The sequence below is a fragment of the Bos indicus x Bos taurus genome, chromosome X (assembly GCF_003369695.1).
Source record: "Bos indicus x Bos taurus breed Angus x Brahman F1 hybrid chromosome X, Bos_hybrid_MaternalHap_v2.0, whole genome shotgun sequence".
NCBI lineage: Eukaryota > Metazoa > Chordata > Mammalia > Artiodactyla > Bovidae > Bos > Bos indicus x Bos taurus.
This window is the reverse complement of record NC_040105.1, coordinates 24484354-24507431: the sequence shown is the minus strand read 5'-3', so window position 1 is coordinate 24507431 and position 23078 is coordinate 24484354. Positions and strand designations below refer to the sequence as shown.

The following is a 23078-nucleotide window of genomic DNA, read 5'->3' as shown; positions in this document are numbered from 1 at the left end:
ATTGAGATAAGAGCAGAGACACCTTAGATTTCTGTCTGTTAGGGGTCAAATTGTGTCCCTTCCACAAATGCATATTGAAAGCATAACTCAGAGTACTTCAGAATGCAACTGTAGTTAGAAATAAGGTCTTTAAAGGGATGGTTGAGTTAAAATGAAGTCATTAGGATGGGCCATAACCCGTGTGACTATAAGAAGAGAATGGGACACAAAAGGAGGCACCAGGGATATATGTACTCAAAAGGAATGCCAAGTGAAGAGGGTTGCCACCTGGCAGCCAAGGGGAGAGGCCTCAGGGTTAACCAGCCCTGATCTTGGACTTGCAGCCTCTAGAACTCTGAGACAATAAAATTCCATTGTTTCAGCCACTCATTCTGTGGGGTTTTGTTGTGGAAAGCCTAACAAATCAGTACATTACCCCAGGTAGAGATTTCTTCCTGGATAGTCTTTTTACTTTCCTGTCATTCCTAAAGGCTATCTCAAGATCTTGCTTATGTGACTGCAGCTCCTTGTTTCTAAAGTTGTATGGGCATAGGGGAGGTCTTGATCTTAGCTGCACCAGAACTAGCATAGAGCCTTTCAAAGAGCAGATGCTCAAAAAATAAATGAAGACAGTAAGAGGTCTACCTTGTTAAGGTTTAATACCTCCTGCATTTTTCATGAAGCATATCGAGGTATAAATTATTTAATTTTACAAAACAGAAGACAGAAAAGATGGAGAACAATCAAGGTTGATCATGTTTTGAATTTTTTTTCATTTTATTTTTTCATTCCATTGTCCCAGCAGTGTTATTGAGGGATTGATTCCCATTTCGGCAAAAGTCCCTAATTTGATGTCAAATTTTCTTATCTGGATGACTTTTTAAAAGTCTTGGTCTTCAGTAGGGGTGGGAGAAGCTTCTGGACGTGGCCGTGGAACATGCCTGGAAGTGACAGTGGTGCCAGGCCTTGCTGGAACTGTGGCTCGAGCTCTCTTCTTCTCATATCGCAAAGCTTTTTCATATTGTGATGAGAAGGCACTGGGGACCGTATCATTGACTTTTGCCAAATACTCCCAAGACTTTCATTTTTCTGGTTTCAGCATCAGCTCATGGGCCCACAGGAACTCCTAACGTGGAAGATCACTGATTGGCAACTTGGTGGTACTCCAGGTACTTCCTCGTCAGAAAGTCTTTGGTGATGAGCTTCCTGGGCTCTCCGTAGATGAAGTGTTTTCTCCCAGCATATACTCGCATCATATTCAAGAATTTCCAGATGTCTTCCTCAGCGGCACAGTTGCCCTTCACTAAGATCACACCCAGAACTATCATCAAGAGACCGGTCTTAGGTAAGCCCCTACCATCCCACACTCTCCCATTGTTGGGCAGGTTCAGTTTGCTGACAAGGTCATAGGAGTGGATGGTTGAATCAACTTCCTTCAAGTCAACTGCAAAGACAGCCTCGATGTGTTCAGAGGCTCTCTTGAGAATCTCGGCAAATCGGTTATGGTATCTTGGGTGGATAATCTTCAGCATGTTTTCCTTCCTGATGGGCTGCTTCATTTTATATTTATGCAGAAGGAACTGTTCCAACAAACTTGTCATGCTGTTCAGAGTATCACTGTAGGTAGAAGATGAGACATTGGAGGAACCTGAATCTTCCTCATCTTGACTGATATCTTCTTCATCAGATGTTGTGTCAGAAGTAGTTGAAAAAGTGCTGGTAGTAGATGGGGCTTCCGAAGACCCCTGGAAAGTGCTATTTGACCCAGTAGCTGAGGAGCTCTGTGAATTATCTTCTAAAAGAGAAGAGGTAGAGGGAAGCTCTTCCATTACTGCAGCGGGCTGAACTCCTCTGTGACCTTGGAGCTCATATCGGGCTTGGTGGCATTTCTCACAGATGCAGAGCTTATGATTCTGACCCCGAGGCATGATGCCTGTGCTGGGGGACAATGATTAGAAGTGTGAGTAGGAGGGCAGGTGATAAGGGCCCACAGGAAGATGCAGATTGAGTGTGCAGCCGCAGCACGGAAATACCACCTTGGTTATCAGGAAGGCTACATTTGTGGTTTTCTTGAGGGCACTGTTCTGAAACCCCCCCAGGGTTCCTATTCTCCTAATCAGCTGTCCTTTGGGAAACATACTGAAGGAAATTAGAGTGATCTTTAGGTGTCATCCTGCTACCCCTGCCTCAGGCAATCTGGGGTGACAGAAGGGGCTGGTAGTCTCCTGCACAGACACATCTGTTATTTCACATTCAAGACCACCACCCAGCTAGTGGCCAGTCATAGGACCCATTCCCTCTGCTGTCCTCTAGTTGTCATCACAAATTTCCCTGGGATTTCTGAGAAGTGAAGATGTCCTCAGCTTATCACCCCAGTCAGTAGTTATCACCCAGTACTGAGTGCTCATTGGGAAGTTTTCTGTCCTGGCCTCTGGAGTCCTCAAAACGAATTAAGAGTGCTTTCTTTAGTTCCCCATAGGGCCTGGTGCCCCCATCCCTTTCTTGGAATAGTATTTCCACCTTCATACTAAGGGTTTCACTTCCTACACACCTGATATAAATAAATGTTGGTGGAACTTCAGCTTGATAGCTCTGCCCTGGTTCTTCAAGGGCTATAAGGAACAGGGCTGGATTCATTATCACTTCTTTTTATTGGTAGATGATCCCTCAGTCCTTGCTTTGACCTCTGTTGTGGCCTGAAATTCTACCCTTCCTTCCACTTAAGACCACCACTTCTACTACTATTCTTTCTTATAGTAGGGGAAGCATCTCTGTGAGACCCCTAGGAGAAAGTAAGATTCTCCTCATCTGTCCATACCCGTCCTTGGTCTTCTGAGGTGCAGAGGATGAGATGAATCATATGGTTATGGGCTGTGTGGTTCCCTTCGTCTTCAGGGTATTCAGTTGGTTTCTGGAAAACCTGGAAATAATCCCACTGCTGGCCCTAGGCTACACCCCTCGGACCATATCCCCACCCCCCCCCCTTCTGACATCATAGAGGGAAATGCGCATGTCATGTCAACAATGAACAGGTATCCCAGGGATGCCAGGAAGGGCAGGGTTCTGTGTGGTTTCCTCAGAGTTCTGAGGTCTGGGGGTTGTGTAAGTCCAAAGCTGGACTCCTGGCAGTATTTGGAGCTCATTTCTCTGATTACATAAGGGAGCTCTCCTGAGACTAATGTCCTCACTCTTTGTGGTGCCAGAGAGGGAATGTCTGGGAATGCCACATGAGGCTACTCCTACCTCTGCCTTCAGGGATGACATCAGGATTCAGGCTTCTTGGGGCCATCTGTGTTCAGTGTAAGGGTATGCCCTCACTCAGGTGCCTCACCTTGACTCCTGGGGGACTCTGGATTTCCTCTTTCTTTCAATCTAAGGTGACCCATGTAGACCAAAGACCATGTCCTTGCAAGCCCTGAAAAGAAGTGAGGGAATGCACAGCCTGGCAGCCCTGTCTTGGCCTTCTGAGAGCCGACACAGGCCAGTCTCTCTGTGACTTCAGTTCCTCATTCATCTGTCTTTGACTCCTGTCTCTTCTATGAAAGACTTCTTGGGAAAAGCCACGTCTTTGAAAAGTCTTAGTCTGCCTGCAACAAATCTCACAGAGAATGGGCTGAGTCCCAGGAGTGATGGGGAAGCTGCAGTCTGGGAGGGGCCCCAGCATAGGTGGTGTGCTATCAGAGAAAACATGCTGATCTCTTCCTTCTCTTTACTGACCAGACACAGCCTCTTGTAGAACCTTCACTCTTAACAGATTTACTCTCTGAAAGGAAGGGGCTGAATTAAATGACTTTCTGCATCCCTGATCTATTGCAGTTTACTGACATTTCCTTTGTAAATAAATTGTCACTGAATGCTGTCTCCTTCCTTATTCATATTTCACTTTTATTTTCATTTTTTGTTACTTATTCCTGGGGCTTTTTATTCCAAAACTGTGTTTGGGGTATGAAATTCTGCTATTTAACATGTGAAATACCTTTTGGACTAATGTTCAGAAAGGAAGTGACCCAAGTTTAGCCTCATCCTGGAGGAATGGCACAGTATGGGCTCTGGAGGAATTCAGTGCCGGGGTTCAGTCCAGCTCCTATCATTTATGAGCGTTGAGTTTGAGCTTCTTTATCTGCAAATTGTGTTTGAAAGAGTCTATAGTGTAGGACCACAGACATGTGTGATCTATGTAAATCACCTGGTAGAATATGAGGCAAGCTTTGGTAATTTGAATGAATGCCAGTTATTACGAAGGTGATTTTGACCCCGAATGATAACAAACTTCCATCATATAATTTAACTTCCAAGTTATACTAGAGAATATGCAACTCCAAACAATAATCAAATCCACATCACGACTAATGCTCCCAAGCAAGTAAAACTAAGCAATATTTCCCTATTTGAGCACCTGTTTTAATAGGTGTTTGGGGTTATCTTCTCCACATGGATGCAAGGACAAGTTCATTTGTCTCAAGGACCAGCAACTTCCCTCTCAGGTGCTTTTTTTTGTCCAAACCACCCCTAATTTAATCCCACTGACAGTAAAAATTGAGCCCTCCCTTAAAGTTTGCCAAATTACACTAAACATAACCTAATTAAACTGCCCGTTTAACAGAACATGTTCTGGTGCTCCCATCCCAGAAAAAGAGACAGACCAGTGATGTCTTGGCATCTCGCTTCAATGGGTATCACCCTTATTTCTCAGAAACTCTCTGGACAGCTTTTGATGAAAACATGTAGTGTGAGTGTTCATTTGACCTGGCTCAAGTGCACAGGGCCCCTTCCATTCCCTATGGTTTTCGGATATCCCCAAACAATGGTGAATACATGGTTTAGATATACTCCAGATTTACAGCCTCACCTCTGAGAACCATCATATGAGTGTCTAGCATCACTCCCACAGCTTCATCTAGCCCATCATGCATCTGGACTGAAAATGACCTCCCACCAAGGAACTAGACGTTTCCCAAAACCCAGTGCCGCCTTAATCATGTAACTTCGACTTGCTTGCTCTCATCTGGAACCTCCACTTCCACACCTCCCCCACTTAAATTTATGATTTGTTTATTCCTTAGAGTTAGCTCACCACCTTCCTTATATGTTACCTGCTGCTAGACTCAAAATTCCATGGGCAGTGCCTGGGCTTCATTTTCTTACCAACCCAGTTGTAAGAAAGCCTTCTAAACAGAAGATGGTCAATTAATTTGGGATAACAAGGAAATAATGAGGAAAGACTCTGTTTTATTATGATTTAAGTGCCATACAGTATGAATAAGCTAAACAAATCTAATCCATGTTATTAACTTTTACACGGAAAGAGGACAGATAAGAAGACAAAGAATAAACCAGCATTTACTCTGAAAGCTTTGTGATCCCAAATACTTATCTCTTGGGTTCTTAGACACATTTCCAAGTAAAATTATATTCCAATGTTATGTTACCTTGTTCTGGACCATAAGGAAAATATTGAAGTCTTTTCAACTTGTTTATAAATAATGAATTCTTATTCTTAAACCTAACAGCAGTAAACATGACATCCATGACATTAATAAACCTAGATTCTGAAGCAAAATAAACCTTATGAAGAGTAGTGACATTTAAAAATACAAAAAACCTCTATCTCCTTACCTAAGTCATCTACTTTTGACTAGATATTATTCATATGGATAAAAGGAAAACATGTATATTTTGTTAAACCTGCACCTAAACTCCCTTACTACTTAAAACTGTGAAGAACATATGGGTTTTGTTCCCCCCACCCCTACAACCCCGCACTATTTAAGAGGTGGATTGTTCTCTTCCAACACAAAGGGAACAAAGTGCCCTAACCCCTCTCTAGATATGGGAGGAGCTATAGGACTTGGCCCTGGTAGGGGCACTGGCTTCAGCCACTGTTGGAACCCAGGCCACGCCTCTCAGCCCTGCTCTCTCCACCTGACCTCTCGGAGCCTCGTCATAGAGGTCTGGGAAGGAACTCGGGACCTTATCCTGGATCTTGGTCAGAACTTCCAACACCTTCATCTTAGTGGTCTCAGCATAAGCTCGCGGGCCCCACAGGAACTCGTAGCCCGGAGGATCACTATTGGGCACCTGGTGGTAGTTGAGGTACCCCTTCTGCACCAGATCTTTGGTGATGAGCTTTCTGGGCTCCCCAAAGATGGAGTGCTTCTTCCCAGCATGGATCCCAAACACATTGAGGAAATCCCAGATCTCCTCCTCACTGGTGCAGTTACCCTTCATAAAGATGATGCCCAGGAGTGCCATGAGGAGACCAGACTTGGGCAGCTCCTCCTCATCACTTGCACCTTCCTCAACCCCGAGACTGAACTTGTTGACGAGAGTGTAGATGTTCCTGCTGCAGTCAAATTCCTTCAGCTCCAGGCCAAACACCAGCTCCACACGCTCAGAGGCTCTGCTCAGGATCTCAGGCAAGTACTGCTTGTACTTCCTGCCAGTGACATTCAGCATGCCATTCTGTGTGATGGGCTCCTTCTTGGTGTACCTCTCCAGCAGGAAATCCATCATCATGCTGGCCTTCCTCATCAGAGGATCTTTGCGAATGCTCCAAGCGAGCAGGGCTGCCTGGGCAGCATATGCACTTTCCTCCTTGGGGCCCTGGGCACCTTCCTCAGATCCTGCACAGGAAGCCTCTGCAACAGGAGAGCTAGGGGCCATGGCTCCCTGAAGCTCCTGGCGATTGCCAGCAGCAGGGGAGCTCGGGGGAGAACCCTGAGGGGCAGAAGAGGGGGAGGAGGGGCACTCCTCTCCTGGGGCTGCAGCAGCACTGGCCTGGGCCTCCTGAGTGTCCCCCTGGACCTGGTGGTGTTTCCCATGGGCATGTTGCTTGTTTTTGTGCTTCCGAGGCATGATGACACAAGTCAGGGACCGCAGGCGGGACTGCAGTTAGGAAGGCAGGCTTTGAGTGGCCTTGAGGAAGGAAAAAGAAATGTTGTTAGCACCTACACCAGAGAGGGTCATCCCGGGTTTAAACGAAGTCCGCTTTGTAGGTGGCCTTGAGTCCACTGCTCTAGGACCCACAAGTCTCCTGTTCTCCTTGTCAGCCTGTCCCCTGAGACCCCTGAGGAAGAAGTGAGAGTGAGCCCTGGGCACAGCCAGACATCCCTGCCTGGGCGTTAGAGGCGGGCCTATGGGGTCTGGCAGGGGAGGCATGTCCTTTCAGTTCACATTCAGAGTTAGGATGAAAAATGGGGAATGACCCCCTAGCACCCGCCCCAATTCCTGTTCTGCTCTGAAGGCTGATGCTGCCATCTTCCCTGTGACTGGAGAAGGAGAGGAGGGAGTGCTCAGCCTCCCACCTAAGGGTCCCGGGACCCGCCCTTCTGTATGCAAGCTCTAACCTCCCCACTCAGACCGCAGCCCTCCTTCCCTGTGTTTGGCCGGGAGTAAGCATTGACTACAGGGGAGGGTCCTGATTCGCCCGTGTGTCGGCGAGGATGGTCCTCACCCTGGCTCCTCCTGAGCCCTGACATCCTCCCTGTACTGACCAGCTACCAACCCCTCAGACCGAGGTGCCCTCCTCCCTCAGTGTCCCGCATCCGAGATCACAATGAGGGTGACCTGCAGCAGTTAGAGCTGCCCAGATCCTACCCGGATGCTCTGAGGCCAAGTCTGGGGGCGGGGGGGGGGGACGGTTTCACGTGGCTGCCGTTCTAGGGTGTAGAGGCCCTCAGTACTTCCCGACGGTCCCTCCTTTAGCTACAGGGCTCGGGGCTTTCCCTCTAATGAGCAGAACTGGAGTCCACCAGCCCCGGACCGAAGCCTTCCTCTCGGAGACCACCTGGGTGAAGTGGATGGACTTGGGGCTTAAGATGCAGGCCCGAATTCTCCAGGGGAGAGCAGGGGCAGAGTGGCCGGGGGTTGTCCGGCCCCCTCTTTTCAGAGGGAAAGGCTTGGGCGTGCTGGACGTGTGTCCCACACTTGTAACTCACGTCTCCTCACACTTGGACACCTGTTGAGACCTGGGAGTCCTCCATCTAGGTACCCTACACGGCAGTTCTCTAAGACGGCAGCAGCCTCAGCGTGTTGCATTGTCGTCACTTCCTGTCATGTGGATCTGTGTTCCCGGTGGACAGCAGAGGTGGGGCCAGGGAGGGCGGGGTTCCGGGGGAGCTTCCCGGAGGATTGGCATGTGGACTTTTCCTTGAATCGTCGCGGATCCTGAGACCTTCCCTGTACCAAGCGGAGTCTACAGGCCTCCCTCCCAGCTCTAGCTTCCGTCAGCAACCCAGCAGGAATTGTTTCTGGCCTGGCCGAATAGGCTTCCTGGGGCTCCTGAGAATGACAGTGAGGGCACTTTCAGGCCCCGACTTCTGAGCTGAGTGAGGCTCCGTCCACTCTCCATGTCTTCCCTTGACCCCTGTAGGTGGTGGGCTACGTCCCATCTGCTGACCTGAGGCCAAGGCCTCCCATCAAAGACATCAGGTTCCGAGACTCCTGGTGAGAAGTGCACGTACATCTCCTCTGGGCCCTTCTGCCTGAGGCTTCCAGGAAATGGCTGCTGCAGGTAAGATGAGCTGAGAGGGAAGAATGGAAGACTGCCTTCTGTGGTGTGAACCCCTCACATCTCACTCAGGATCTTCATATTGACTGCTGGCAGGGCCTGGAAATCCTTCCCTTTCTGAATGAATCCACCTCTGTCCCCAACCATGCCCCACACCATCCCAGCAGAGTAAGTGAAGGGGCTCCTTAGCCTGACGGTTCTCACTATGGGCTCTTAGTCGACTGCAAGGGCATTGCTCGAAAATTCTGAGGTGAATTTCTGTCCTTTGGTACAATTTTTGGGATACTAAGTTTTCTCTTTTAGTCCCTGCATGATAGTCTATTAAGGTGATCACTTAAAAGGGCCAGTTGTCATCCACTAACAAAGTTTGTGCTGGTTTTTTCATGACCTCTGGGCCATGCTGCCACATCCAACTCAAACTGGTTCCCCAGGGTCTTGGCATGGGAGCTGTGAGATGCTACCTCAGATTCCTTTAGTGAGGCTGTAGCGATTCATGGCCCCAGGGCACAGTGGAAGAATCAAGAGCTGAACTTTAAAGCCTTTTCCAGCTGATCCTGTTGTCTTCTTCCCTTGTAGCCTGCACAGCCCTTGTCAGTCTCTGAGGACTCCCTCACCTTGACACTCATAGGGTCAGTTCATTAGAGACTTATTTTGCCTTGGGCACTATTTAGTTTTGTGTTATGGCTTCTGTTAATAGTTGTCTTTATTCCTTGTATAAGTTTTCCACGGTTTATTCTGGGTTCAGTAAACAGCATCCCATGTTTGATTGTGGTCTCAGCTGGTCTGACTGGAGTAGATCTGTAAAGAGTTAAGAAACATCGACAGTCTTACAATATCTGCTCCTCATGAATACACATAACATACTATTCTTCTGAGACTTCTTTCTCCTAAGACTGTCAGGAAATTCTTCTTGTTGCCTCTATGTGGAATGTATGCATTGTTCTGAGGTTTCTTTGTAGGTACGCTTTTTTGGTATGGTTGCTTTTATTTATGGTGTATTTTCTATTACGTGGTCTAAGTAATTGTTGATTCTTCCAGGCCAGACTCCTGATTTTGCTATAGTGATCCGAGATAGCCGAAGTTATTTATATGTTTCAATATTTTCTGTGCGTGTATCCTAAGATTTTTAATTTGAGGATAAATTCTTATGTTATCTTTGCTCTTCATTGTTCCTGTCTCTTATTCATTTGGCATTGTTGAATATAACTCTGTACTGGCTATGTGTTCTTGTCCAGATTGTTTCTGCATTTTAAATGAGTAGAGCGTTTATGAAAAATTTTAATTGGAGGAGAATTGCTTTATAGTGTGTTAGTTTCTGTTGTACAACAGTATGAAGCTGCTCTAAGTATACTTATATTCCCCTCCATGAGCATCCCTCAGGCCACCCCCATCTCAGTCCTCCAGGTTGTCACAGAACAGCAGTCTGAGCTCCCTCTGTTGTAGAGCACCTCCCCACTAGCTCTCTCTTATATAGACGGTAGTGCATATATGTCATAGCCACTCTCAGTTTGTCCCTCTGTCTCCAACCCTTGCTGTGTCCATGTCTTTTCTCTACATTTGTCTCTATTCCTACCCTGCAAATAGATTCATCACTGCCATTTTCTAGATTCCATTTAAATGTGTTAATACACAATACTTTTTGTTCTCTTTCTGACTTACTTCACTCCATGAAACAGACTCTAGGTGCATCCACCTCACTGCCACTGACTTAAATTTGTTACTTTTTAGGGTTGAGTAATATTCTGTTGTATATATCTACCACAACTTCTGTATCTATTCAACTGGCAGTGGAAGTTGAGGTGGATGCTTCCATGTCCTAGCTATTGTAAATAGTGCTGCAATAAACAGTGCGGTCCGTGAATCTTTTCATACATGGCTTTCTTAGTGTGCATGCCCAGTAGTGGGATTGCTGAGTCATCGGGTAGTTTTATTTCAAGTTTTTAAAGGACTCTCCATAATGTTCTCCATAGTGGCTATATCAATTTACATTCCCCCTCAAAGTGCAAGAGGGTTCTCTTTTCTCCATGCAACTTCATCACTTATTGTTTCTAGATTTTTTTTATGATAGTCTTTCTGGCAAGTGTGAGGTGATGCATCATTGTAGCTTTGGTTTGCATTTCTTTCATAATGAGTGGTGAACATTTTGTCTTTTGAGCCTCTGTATTTTTTTTAAAGAACAGATTTACGATTACAGAAAATTTAGCAGACAGTGTAGAGTTCCTATAGAGCCAGTCTCTTCCTCCACTTAGCATCTTCTGTTATTAACATCTTGGAATGGTTCAACTGATACAAGTTCATTTGTTAAAATTGAGCAACTGATACCAATATGGTGTTATTACCTACTGTCCATTGCTTACAATATATTTTACTTTTGTTGTTTTGCAGTTCTGTGTTGTTGCTTTTGTTCAGTTGCTCAGTTATCTCTGACTGGGAGCCCATGATCTGTAGCACGCCAGGCTCCCTATTCTTCACGATCTCTTGGAGTTGGCTCAGACTCATGTCCATCCAATTAGTGATGCCATCCAACCAACTCATCCTCTGCTGCCTCCTTTTCTTTTTCCCTTCAATCTTACCAACATCAGGGTCTTTACCAATGAGTCAGCTCTTCCCATCATGTGGCCAAAAGTTTCAAGCTTCAACTTCAGCATCAGATATTCCCATGAATATTCAGCATTGATTCCCTTCAGGAGTGACTGGTTTGATCTCCTTTCTGTCCAGGGGACTCTCAAGAGTCTTCTCCAGCACCACAATTAAACAGCATCAGTTTTTCAGCACTCAGCATTCTTTATGGTCCAGCAGTCCCATCCACACATGACCACTGGGAAAATCATAGCTTTGACTAGACACACCTCTTTTACTAATGTGATGTCTCTGCTTTTTATTACATGTTCTAGGTTTGTCATAGCTATTCTTGCAAGGAAACAGTGTCTTTTAATTTCATGGCACCTTTTAATTTGGGGCTTCCCTCGTAGCTCAGTTGGTAAAGAATCTGCCTGCAGTGCAGGAGATGTGGTGTCAATTCCTGTGTCAGGTAGATCTCCTGGAGAAGGAAATGGCAACTGACTTCAGTATTCATGCCTACAGAATCTCATGGACAGAGGAGCCTGGGAGGCTACAGCCCATGGGGTCACAAGAGTCAGACAGGACTTAGTCACTAAACCACCACCACCACCGTCATGGCTGCATCCACCATCCACAGTGATTTTGGAGAAGAAAATTAAATCTTCCATTATTTCTACTTTTTCCTCATCTGTTTGCCATGAAGTGTTGGGACCAGATCCCATGTCTTAGTTTCTTGAATGTTGAGTTTTAAGCCAGCTTTTTCATTCTCTTCTTTCACTCTCATCAAGAGTCTCTTTAGTTCCACTTCACTTTCTGCCATAAGGGTGGTATCATATGCATATCTGAAAGTATTGATATTTCTCTCAGCAATTTGATTCCAGCTTGTGTTCATCCATCTGGGAATTTTCATGATGTACTGTGCATATAACTTAAATAATCAGGGTGACAATATGCAGCCTTAATGTACCCGTGTCCCTATTTTGAACCTGTCTGTTGTTCCTTGTCCACTTCAACTGTTGCTTCTTAACCTGTATACCGGTTTCTCAGAAGGCGGGTAAGGTGGTCTGGTATTCCCATCATTTAATAATTTTGCAGTTTCCTGTGATACACACAGGCAAAGGCTTTTGCATAGTCAAACAAGTAGGAGTTTTCCTGGAGTTCTCTTACTTTCTCTATGACCCAGTGAAGATTACCATTTTGACATCTGAGTCCTCTGCCTTTTCTGAATCCAGCTTGTACATATTGGAGTTCTCTTTTCAGATACTTTTGCAGTGTAGCTTGAAGGATTTTGAGCATTCCCTTGCTTGCATGTGAAATTAGCGCAATTATATGATACTTTGAACATTCGTTGGCATTGCACTTTTTCGGATTGGAATGAAAGCTTACCTTTTCCAGTCCTGTGTCCTCTGCTGAGTGGTCCAAATTTGCTGGCATATTGAGTGCAGTACTTTAACAACATCATCATTTAGGGTTTGAAATAGCTCAGCTGAAATTCCTTCACCTCCACTAGCTTTGTTCTTAGGAATGCTTCCTAAGGCCCACTTGACTTCACAGTGCTGGATGTCTGGCTCTAAGTGAGTGATCACATCGCTGTTATCTGGATCATAAAGACCTTTGTTGAACAGTTCTTCTGTATATCCTTGCCACCTCTTCTTAAAATCTTTTGCTTCTGTTGTGTCCCTATAGTTTCTGTCTTCTATTGTGCCCATCTTTGCATGAAATGTTCCAATGGTATCTCTAATTTTCATGAAGAGATCTCTAGTCTTTCCCATTCTATTTTTTCCCTCTATTTCTTTGCATTGCTCACTTGAAAATTCTTTCTTATTACTCCTTGCTGTTCTTTGGAAATCTGCATTCAGATTGCTATATCTTTCCTTTGCCTTTTGCTTCCCTTCATTCTCAGGTATTTGTAAGGCCTCCTCAGACAACTATTTAGCCTTTTTCATTTCTTTTTCCTGTGGATGGTTTTGGTTACTACCTCCTATACCTTGTTCTGAACCTCCATCTTTAGTGTTTCAGGCAGTCTTCCTACCAGATCATATCCCTTGAAACTATTCCTCACCTCCACTGTATAACCATAAGGAACTTGATTTAGATCATATCAGAATGGCCTAGTGATTTTCTCTACTTTCTCCAACTTAAGTCTGTATTTTGCAGTAAGGAGCATATGATCTGAGGCAGAGTGAGCTCCGGGTCATATTTATGCAGACTATGTAGAGCTTCTCCATCTTCAGCTGCAAGCTATTCCTTTACTTCCTACTTTTCCATTCCAGTCCGCTGTTACGAAAAGGACGTTTTGGGGGGATGGTAGTTCTAGGCTGTGATGTACATCTTCATAGCACCACTGGACTCTAGCTTCTTTGGCATCAGTGGCTGGAGCATAGATTTGAATTACTGTGATGCTGAATGCTTTGCCTTGGAAATGAACCAACATCATTGTGTCCTTGTGCACACTGCACCCAGTACCTGCAGTTCACAGTCTTTTTGACTATGAGACTGGTCCATTTCTTCTAATGGATTTTTGCCCACAGATACAATGGTAATCTCAATTAAATTCACCCATTCCTGTCCATGTTAGTTGTCTGATTTCTCAAATGTTGACGGTCACTCTTGCCATCTCCTGCTTGACCAATTTCCATTGATTCATGGACCTAACATTCAAGGTTCCTATGTATTACTGTTCTTTACAGCATCGGACTTTACGTTTACCACCAGACACAGGCACAACTAAGCATCACTTTGACTTTGGCCCAGTCTCTTCATTCTTTCTGGAGCTATTTCTGGGCTCTTCCCCAGTAGCATATTAGACACCTACTGACCTGGGGGGCTCAGGTATCTCCCCCTGGTATGATCTCCTGGTATCATATCTTTTTGCCTTTTCATGATGTTCACGGGGTTCTCGAGACAAGGATACTGAAGTGGTTTCCTATTCTCCTCTCCAGTGGACCGCATTTTGTTAGAATTCTCCACCATGACCCGTCCACCTTGGGTGGCCCTACAAAGCCTGGCCTGTAGCTTTTGAGTTACACAAAGGTGTGATCCACATGATCATTTAGGTTAGCTTAGTGTGACTGTGGTTTTCGTTCTAGAAGATATGGCATTGTAGTTCTTCTGTCTGCCCTCTGAAGAATGAGTTTAAGAGGCTTCTGGAAGCTTGCTGTTGGGAGGGACAGGCTATGAGGAAACCTGGCTTTTGCTCTATTGGGCAGGGTAATGGTCAGTAAATAAATAAATAAAAATTAGAAAAGCCTAAAGAAATATGTAATTGTAATACAAGTAAAATCATTAATGACATTTGTAGCCATTAGATTGTTATTGAATACCTCATTAAGGGTTTTGAACACAGAGAGAAATATGTGAGATGTAGCTAATACGGAGGAGGATGAAACTTCCCTCTGCCCTTCTAGGTTCTTTTTTTTTAAATTTTATTTTATTTTTAAACTTTACATAATTGTATTAGTTTTGCGAAATATCAAAATGAATCCGCCACAGGTATACATGTGTTCCCCATCCTGAACCCTCTTCCCTCCTCCCTCCCCATACCATCCCTCTGGGTCATCCCAGTGCACTAGTCCCAAGCATCCAGTATCGTGCATCGAACCTGGACTGGCATCTTGTTTCATACATGATACTTTACATGTTTCAATGCCATTCTCCCAAATCTTCCCACCCTCTCCCTCTCCCACAGAGTCCATAAGACTGTTCTATACATCAGTGTCTCTTTTGCTGTCTCGTGCACAGGGTTATTGTTACCATCTTTCTAAACTCCATATATATGCGTTAGTATACTGTATTGGTGTTTTTCTTTCTGGCTTACTTCCCTCTGTATAATAGGCTCCAGTTTCATCCACTTCATTAGGACTAATTCAAAAACACTCTCTGACATACATCACAGCAGGATCCTCTATGACCCACCTCCCAGAATATTGGAAATAAAAGAAAAATAAACAAATGGGACCTAATTAACCTTAAAAGCTTCTGCACATCAAAGGAAACTATTAGCAAGGTGAAAAGACAGCCTTCAGAATGGGAGAAAATAATAGCAAATGAAGCAACTGACAAACAGCTAATCTCAAAAATATACAAGCAACTCCTACAGCTCAACTCCAGAAAAATAAATGACCCAATCAAAAAATGGGCCAAAGAACTAAATAGGCATTTCTCCAAAGAAGACATACAGATGGCTAAAAAACACATGAAAAATGCTCAACATCACTCATTATCAGAGAGTGAGGCAGAGCAAAATTATACTCCTGAGAAGGATGAGAGCAGGCTGTCTGGAAACCAGAAGCGGTCCTGCCATGTGGTAGGGTCATGTGTGTCCTGTGTCATTTGACTGACAAGTTGATGGACAGCTTTAGGTTATATAACTTTTCTCCTAGTGTGCAGGCAGTTACCCATAAGTACCCACGCAAAATCGATGGAGTGGGAGGGAAGACAGAAACCACAGTGCTATTTTTTATAAATATGGCATCATGAACCCTGGGTTACAGTAGTCACCGTTTAGATCTTGGTGCACCTATGCCACCCTGTGCTGGCACTTTGTCTTGCTTGGTCCTGACATGGCTGGAAACCTAGTGGTGGTCATTGGCCAGAAAAGGGAGCCTCTCTGGGTGTGTTCTGACCACCAGTGTTCAGGTGGGGAAGAGGAAGACAAAGCATCCCTGGCTGCTAACCTGGCTCAAGTATTATACTCCCAATTAGATTCTGAACAGGGAACAGCCATTGTTCCCATGGGAAATGGTTGGGAGTTTGCCATGTGATAGCTGTCTCCCAGCTGAGTGCAGAATCTGTATATAGTTGTCCTTTCTGCCTGTGAGAGTGTCTGAGCAAGGATGATATAAATGTCCTTCTGGGTTAACTCAAAACTCATAGATGTCTAAATTTGTCTAGATATTTTTTGGGGTCATCTGAGAATTTTCCTTAATCTTGTTTTATCCAACTGAGATCCTGCATGGAGAAGGGAACTTGGATTCTTATGGAAGTCTGGTGGGCCCTATGACTTCCTGAGGTGGGTAGAGTTTAAGGAGTTTTGGAACCCCAGGTTAGAGGGCAAAGCATTGGTGATGGGGTCTGGGAGCTGTGGTGTTCAATGCTGAGTATAGTGAAGAAGAGGTCTGTGGTCCATGAGGCTCCTTCTTTTGCCCAGAAAGAGTTCCTGTGAACAGGGCTCAGGGGCTGGCTGATGGTTAGTATCATCAGGAGAAGGGGAAGGGCTTTTGTAGACAAATTAAGCATTGCCAAGCCAGCAGAGTCTACCTGGCAAGTCTTTCAAAGTTCAGAGTTTTTCCTAAAGGCAAGGAAGACTTGGACCAAGGGACCTCGCTGGAATCCTAAGGGCAAGTCTTCAGCAATGGACAGTTACCCATCTGAAAAGGAAATGGCTAATGCTCATAAGGGCCTTCCAGTGTCACTGAATTCCCTTATGGCCTTTACATGGCTGTGGCATCCCTCACCTGTGATCTTGCTTGGCAGAATATGGTTCACTTCTCACCCCAGGGGCCATTGTGGCTTCCCTGATTATTTTTTTTAAGAAATTATTTATGTATTTCATTTTGGTTGGGCTGGTTCTTTCTGCTGTGTGTGTTCTCTAGTTTCGAGGAGCAGGGGCTACCCTTCATTGGGGTGCACTGGCTTCTCATTGTGGTGGCTTCTCTTACTGCAGAGCACAGGCTCTAGGATGCATGGGCTTCACTAGTTGCAACAAGAAGTGGTAAAGTAGAAGTGTTAGGAGATTGCTGTTGTTGTTCAGTCTCTAAGTCATGTCTGACTCATTGTGGCCCCATGGATTGTAGCCCTCCAGATCCCTGTCCATGGCATTCTCTGGGCAGGAATACTGGAGTGGGTTGCTATTCCCTTCTCCAGGGGAACTTCCCAATCCAGGGATCGAACCCCTGTCTCCTGCCATTTCAGGTAGATTTTTTACCCTCTGAGGCACCAGAACAGCCATATTTCGGAAGGCAGCCAGAAAATTTTTAGCCCAATTTTTTTTCTTTCTTTGTCCATTCTCTACCTATCCTGTAGACACACTCACTTGAATTTTATAAACACAAAGTGGAGGCATTCATGGCATACAGTGTCTGGATTTGGACACCCAAAGCAAAGATATTGGGAGTCTAGGTGCAGAGAAATGCAGAAGAACGTGACTTTAATTCTAGCCATATGAACCAGTATAACAGACCATAGTATAAAATTTCTGATGCGGTGGCATGGAGATCTCCTCTACCTGAAACCTATCACATCAGGTTTTGACTGAAATCCACATGGCCAGGACTCCAACCCACCCCCCCTCAAAATCCAGTTTGAGTCTTGAACCATGGTCTTTTAATTAGAATCACTTACCTGGTACCTGGATGTACTGTGGTTCACATTGTTTGTGTCTCAGCACAGAACGAATTCAGCAACAGGCAAAGTGTTAGGCAAGAAATAGATTTATTTATATAGGATGCTTGTAAAAGATACAAGAAGGCAGGTGATGGAACTCTGCCTGGAAGATTAAGTGGAATACATTTTATAGTCAATGGAAAGTGGAGGACTAGGAAAGACTGCCCTCTTTGAATAGAGGTCAGGCTTACATCACTCCCTCCCAATTCATTTGGAGCAGGAGAGTGTCTGACCTTATGAGGTCAAACTTGGATTACTGTACAACTGCTTCAAATCAATAGAAGGCTGGTGTCATTCTTCTTTTTCCTAAAGGCCTGGGTGACATCTCATGTACGAATTATGGCTTTATATTTAAACAAACCTGCCTTCTTCCACAACATTCTGATACCTTTCGTGAACAGTGTTAACATACAACAGTCTACCAATGGTTCCTAGGTTTCTCTAAGTTGGTGATGGACAGGGAGGCCTGGCATGGTGCAATTCATGGAGTCGCAAAGAGTCGGACACAACTGAGCGACTGAACTGAACTGAACTGTACTGATTCCCCTCCTAGACTTTTAGATCTACCTGTCTGTCTGTCTGTGCTCAAGCCCTCATTTATTTTTGACACTTTGCAACCCCATGAACTGTAGCACTCCAGGCTCTCTGTCCATATGATTCTCCAGGCAGGAATACTGGAATGGGTAGCCACTTCCTCCTCCAGGAGATGTTCCAGAACAGGCATCAAACTTTCATCTCCTGCATTGCAAGTGGATTCTTTTCCACAGAATCACCGTGGAAAGCTACCTGTATCCTATGCTATTCTATCCCTGTCATATGGAGGAAGGCTCCCCTAGCCAAGAGCTGTCATTTCTCTTGGTGGGAGCCTTCTAATGAAGATCTCCAGCTTGGACTATTGCCTAGAATTTAGTGAGCAATTTTCTTCCCAACAAGTGGAAGGGGCAGTCATGCATGTGCAGAAACATCAAAAGTAAACTTTCCTAGCAAGAACTTGAGAGGAGGGGCATGCCACTTGTTTTGGGGCCTTCCTTCAATTCCCATTATCATGGAGGATTTGAAGGACAAAAGCCCAGGGAAATCAGTCTGCACAGAGTAGCTGATGCACGTATGAAAAAACTGTCTTCCCTGCCACATCAAGGGTTACCTGAAGATCCTCTGGAGAAATGACCAGGTGTCCTCTGGGAACTGCTGGGAGGTATTGCAGCTCCTGTCTCTTTACCTGAGGGCATGTGCTCAGAGCAAAGCTCACAACTCTCTGAGACCCAATAGAAGAAAGCAGAGGTTGCCTAACTTACCACACTTACCTGTGGTCTCCTAGGACAGAAAGCTGTGACTGGAAATTGATGGCTGGCTACACGTGTCCTCAGTCAGGCTCCTAGGTAGTCCTGTATTTCCTCCCTATTCACTATTACTGTCCTCTCTCCAGGTCCTCACACTGACTTCCCATCTCCTAACAAGACCTGTCTGCTCATGCTACAGCCTTAAATTCCCTGAGACCTCCTCGGAGGATGTGAGGGCTGCCAACCTGTGGTCACTCGTGGCTGACCCTAGGGGAGGCATTCTATAAAAGTGGTATAGTGTGAGTTGTTCCTTTAGTCCTTATGGTCCTTTACTTGACTCTTGGAATGACCTGGATTTCCTCCTGAGGTTGACCCCTGAACCCCAGCGCCTAACCTCCTGAGATGCTCTAAAAAGAAATGTGATGGGTGCATCATGCCCACATTCCCAAATTTGCCAGTGCGAGGCATCGAGGGGCAGGGCTGTGTTCTAGGTGCAGTTCCTTTATCCTCATTTGGGGTCACTAGTTTTCCACTCTGTACTGAAGTGTGGCTTCTCCCAGTAGACCAAGGCTCTGACTTCCCTGAGACCACTCGAGCAGAAAGAGAAGCTCTTCAGCCAGAAAGCTTTCTCCTGGGTCTCATAGGGCTGACATCAGGGGTCGGCCTCTACAGTCTCCCCTGTTCTGGACTGAGTGGTCCTCTTGTCCCCCGTTCAGGGACCTCATCCTCACTCCTGACCAGACCCAGACTGCAGCCTCCACTCCCCTGAGGCTGTGATCCTCAGAACAAAGGCATTACTTTCTTGGAAGTTCTGGATTGGAAGACAGGATGAACCAGATGTGTGCAAAGCTGCTGGGGCCTTCTGAGGAGGAGAATATTCTAAGGCTTCACTCTCTTCTGGAGTCAGTGGTCCCCCAGTCTTAGATCAGGTTTCTTACCTTGACTTCCGGAAGCATATGAGAATCCACCCTCTCTACTGGCTAAATCAGCTGGCCTGTGGCCAAGGCTTTCGCCTTCTTGAGACAACAGAAGGGGAGGTGAGAGAGCTACTCCCTGGCTACCCATGCTTGTTCCTCCGTGCCGTCCCCCTTGCTATGGTGGGCGGCGGGGAGGGGGGGGTCCACTCATCAGCACCCAGTGTCCTCACTGTAAATCCTAAGAAGGCTTATTAAGATCTCCTATTTGACAGAATTGGAGCTGCTACCTCAAGTCCAAGGCATTCAACTCCCTGAGAACCCCTCCACCTTTGCCCTGCAGGAAAGGAAGGCACACCTCAGACAGACTGCTCTCCCCATGGCCACACAAGGCAAGAAGCAGGATATAGTTTGTGGGGCCCCTAGTGTTCGAAAATCTTCCCCTTGACAACTGTCAGAGGCTGGGACTCTTCCATCCATTGACCCGAGGACACAGTGCTTAAGCTAAGGCTTTTATGTCCCTGAGAATCAGGAAGGATAAATGAGGGCATATTGATCTTTTCAGAGTATCTGACATTGCATGTGTTCATGACCACATTGTCCCTGAGTAGTTTTGTCTTCTTTCATACCATTCATTTATCAGCATTTTTTAATCTTTTCCCAAAATAGTTCTTTGGGACAGGGCCCCATATATCCAACCAGACACATTTTTTGAAGTGTTTAGAGGAAAAATGAATGAAAAGACATGATGTCTGGCTTAGGCTGGGAGAAGTGGCACATTGTGGGCTCTGCACTAATCCAGCTCAGAGGACTAGTCCTAGGAAGGTCACTTCATCAGTTCGTGAACTTGAGAAATTTGCAAGTTATCCATCCATAAATGGACTCTGCTAAATCCAATCCCGCATGAATGCTGGAATGCATGCACTACATATAAAGCAGTGGCATACTGAGTAAGAAGTATTGGTTTGTAATAAATGGAAGTTATGATTACGATGAACCCCTCCAATACCACCTTCCCATCTGAGTTTACTTTTAATCCAGGAGAGAGCAGAGAATATGCAGTGAATTAGGACAAAAGAAACAAATATTCTTAAATGAGCTAAATAAGTCAAAGTATTTTTTATTTTTACTAGAATAAAGTTTCAAAGAAATAAGTTAAACCACAACATAATGACTTTTTACTCTATTCTTTTCTCCATTTTCTTTTTGTTTCTCAATAGTTTCTGTGGTCTTCTTTCACATTAGCATGAAAATCACTCTTGCAGTGCTATGTTACCTACTTTCAGATCATAAAGACAACATAGTTGGCTCCTGAATTTCTTTTATATGTACCAAAACTGTACCTTTAAAACTTTACAAACAGCAATGAACATAACAGCAGTATCATTACCAAATTAATACTCTGAGGAAAAACAACCTCTTAGAAGTAAAAATATTTTTAAAAAAAATGAAACAAATAATATGTAGAAGTTACTCCTGTGAAACAGAAAGAGAAATGTGATTGAAAGAAAAGTGATCTAACCCCCACTACCATGCACTCTTTAGAAGCTTGACTACTCTTCAAGAATAATTTTCTTCTAATATCATGTTATCTTGTTTGCATTGTGAACAATATATTCAGTACTTTCAGTGTGTTTTACAAAACCCAAACTTTTAAAACATTAAAACAGCTGGAAAATACGATTTATGTGATTCATACATTTGAATTCTGAAGCACAATAAACCTTATCAAAAGTAAGAACATTTGAAAATACAAAACAGCTCCTTCCCCTCTTTACCTTTCTAATTTAAATCATTGTTCATTAGATAGTTCTCATATGGATACAAGAAAACAGATGTATATTTTGTTAAAATAAAATAGGCCTACACTCGCTTACCATTTAAAACTGCAAGAAGATATGGGTTTTTTCCCTCCACCCCTACTGCTGTGCACTATTTAGCAGCTTAACTGCTCTCTTCCAACACAAAGGGAACAAAGTGCCCTGCCCCCCTCCCCAGACGGGTGAGGAGGTGCAGGACTTGGCCCTGGAAGGCACTGGCCTCAGCCATGGTGGAAGCCCTGGCTGCAACTCTCTGCCTTGCTCTCTCCTCCTGATCTCTCAGAGCCTCGTTATAGAGGTCTAGGAAGGAACTAGGGACCCTACCATGGAACTTGGCTAGAACCTCCAGTACCTTCATCTTACTGGTCTCAGCACAAGCTCTCGGGCCCGACAGGAACTCATAGTGTGGAGGATCACTTTTGGGTACTTTGCGGTAGTTCAGATACTCCTTCTGCACCAGATCTTTGGTGATGAGCCTTCTGGGCTCTCCAAAGATGCAGTGCCTCCTCCAAGCATAGATCCCCAACATACTGAGGAATTCCCAGATCTCCTCAGTGGCGCAGTTACCATTTATGAAGATGACCCCCAAGAGCACCATGAGGAGACGGACTTGGGCAGCGCTCCCTCATCACCCAGACAATCATTTCCCCCATGCTTCCTGATGAGGGTGTAGATGTTCCCTCTACGGTCGACCTCCTTCATCTCCAGGCCAAAGACCAGCTCCATGCGCTCACGGGCTGTACTGAGGATCTCAGGGAAGTGCTGCCTGTACTTCCTGCTGACGATTTTCATCAGGGCACTCTGCATGATGGGCTCCTTCCTGGTGTACTTCTCCAGCAGGAACTCCACGAGTATCCTGGCCTTCCTGGCCAGAGGATCTTTGCGAGTGCTCTGAGTGGCAGGGGCTTCCTGGGAGGCACCTGCACTTTCCTCCTCGGGGCCCTGGACACCTTCATCAGATGCTGCACATGAAGGCCGTGCATCAGGAGAGCTAGGGGCCATGGCTCCCTGAAGCTCCTGGTGATCACCAGCAGCAGGGGAGCTCGGGAGAGAACCCTGAGGGGCAGAAGAGGGGAAGGAGGGGCACTCCTCCTTTGGGGCTTCAGCAGCACTGGCCTGGGCCTCCTGAGTGTCCCCCCGGACCTGGTGGCATTTCCCTCGGGCATGGGACTTGCTCTTGTGCCTCCGAGGCATGGTGACAGCAGGTCAGGGACCGCAGGTGGGAGTGCGGGCAGGAAAGCAGGCAGGAAGGCACCTGGAGGAGGGACAAGGACATGCTGTGAGAACCTTCATCGAGGAGAGTCCTCCCTGGCTTGAGTGGAAGCCACCTCTGAGGGGTCCTCGAGGCCAGTGCTCTAAGACCCACAGGGCTCCTGTTCACCTGGTCAGCCTGTCCCCTGAGACCACTGAGTAGCAAGGGAGAGTGATCCCTGAGGCACAGCAGACAGTTCTGCCTGGGCATTAGAGGGGGGGGGCAGCAGTGGGACTGGCAGGGGAGGCAGGTCCTCTCAGGTGACATTCAGACCCAGGACGAAAATTGGTACGAGATGCCCCCTCTCCCACACTCAGTCCATTTCCTCTCCAGTCTGAAATTGACACTACCACCTTCCCTGTCACCCCAGACGAGGAG

The 23078-nt window shown here is 45.7% G+C and overlaps 2 protein-coding genes across 2 annotated transcripts; both read right to left on the bottom strand.

The window, feature by feature from the left end:
• Positions 1-306: 306 nt before the first annotated feature.
• LOC113887570 (melanoma-associated antigen B5-like) lies at positions 307-2300 on the bottom strand. Its single transcript, XM_027534755.1, has one exon. The coding sequence runs from the start codon at positions 1905-1907 to the stop codon at positions 1119-1121; it is 789 nt and encodes a 262-aa protein (XP_027390556.1). The 5' UTR covers positions 1908-2300; the 3' UTR covers positions 307-1118.
• Positions 2301-5802: 3502 nt separating this feature from the next.
• LOC113887971 (melanoma-associated antigen B4-like) lies at positions 5803-6834 on the bottom strand. Its single transcript, XM_027535350.1, has one exon. The coding sequence runs from the start codon at positions 6832-6834 to the stop codon at positions 5803-5805; it is 1032 nt and encodes a 343-aa protein (XP_027391151.1).
• Positions 6835-23078: the final 16244 nt, after the last annotated feature.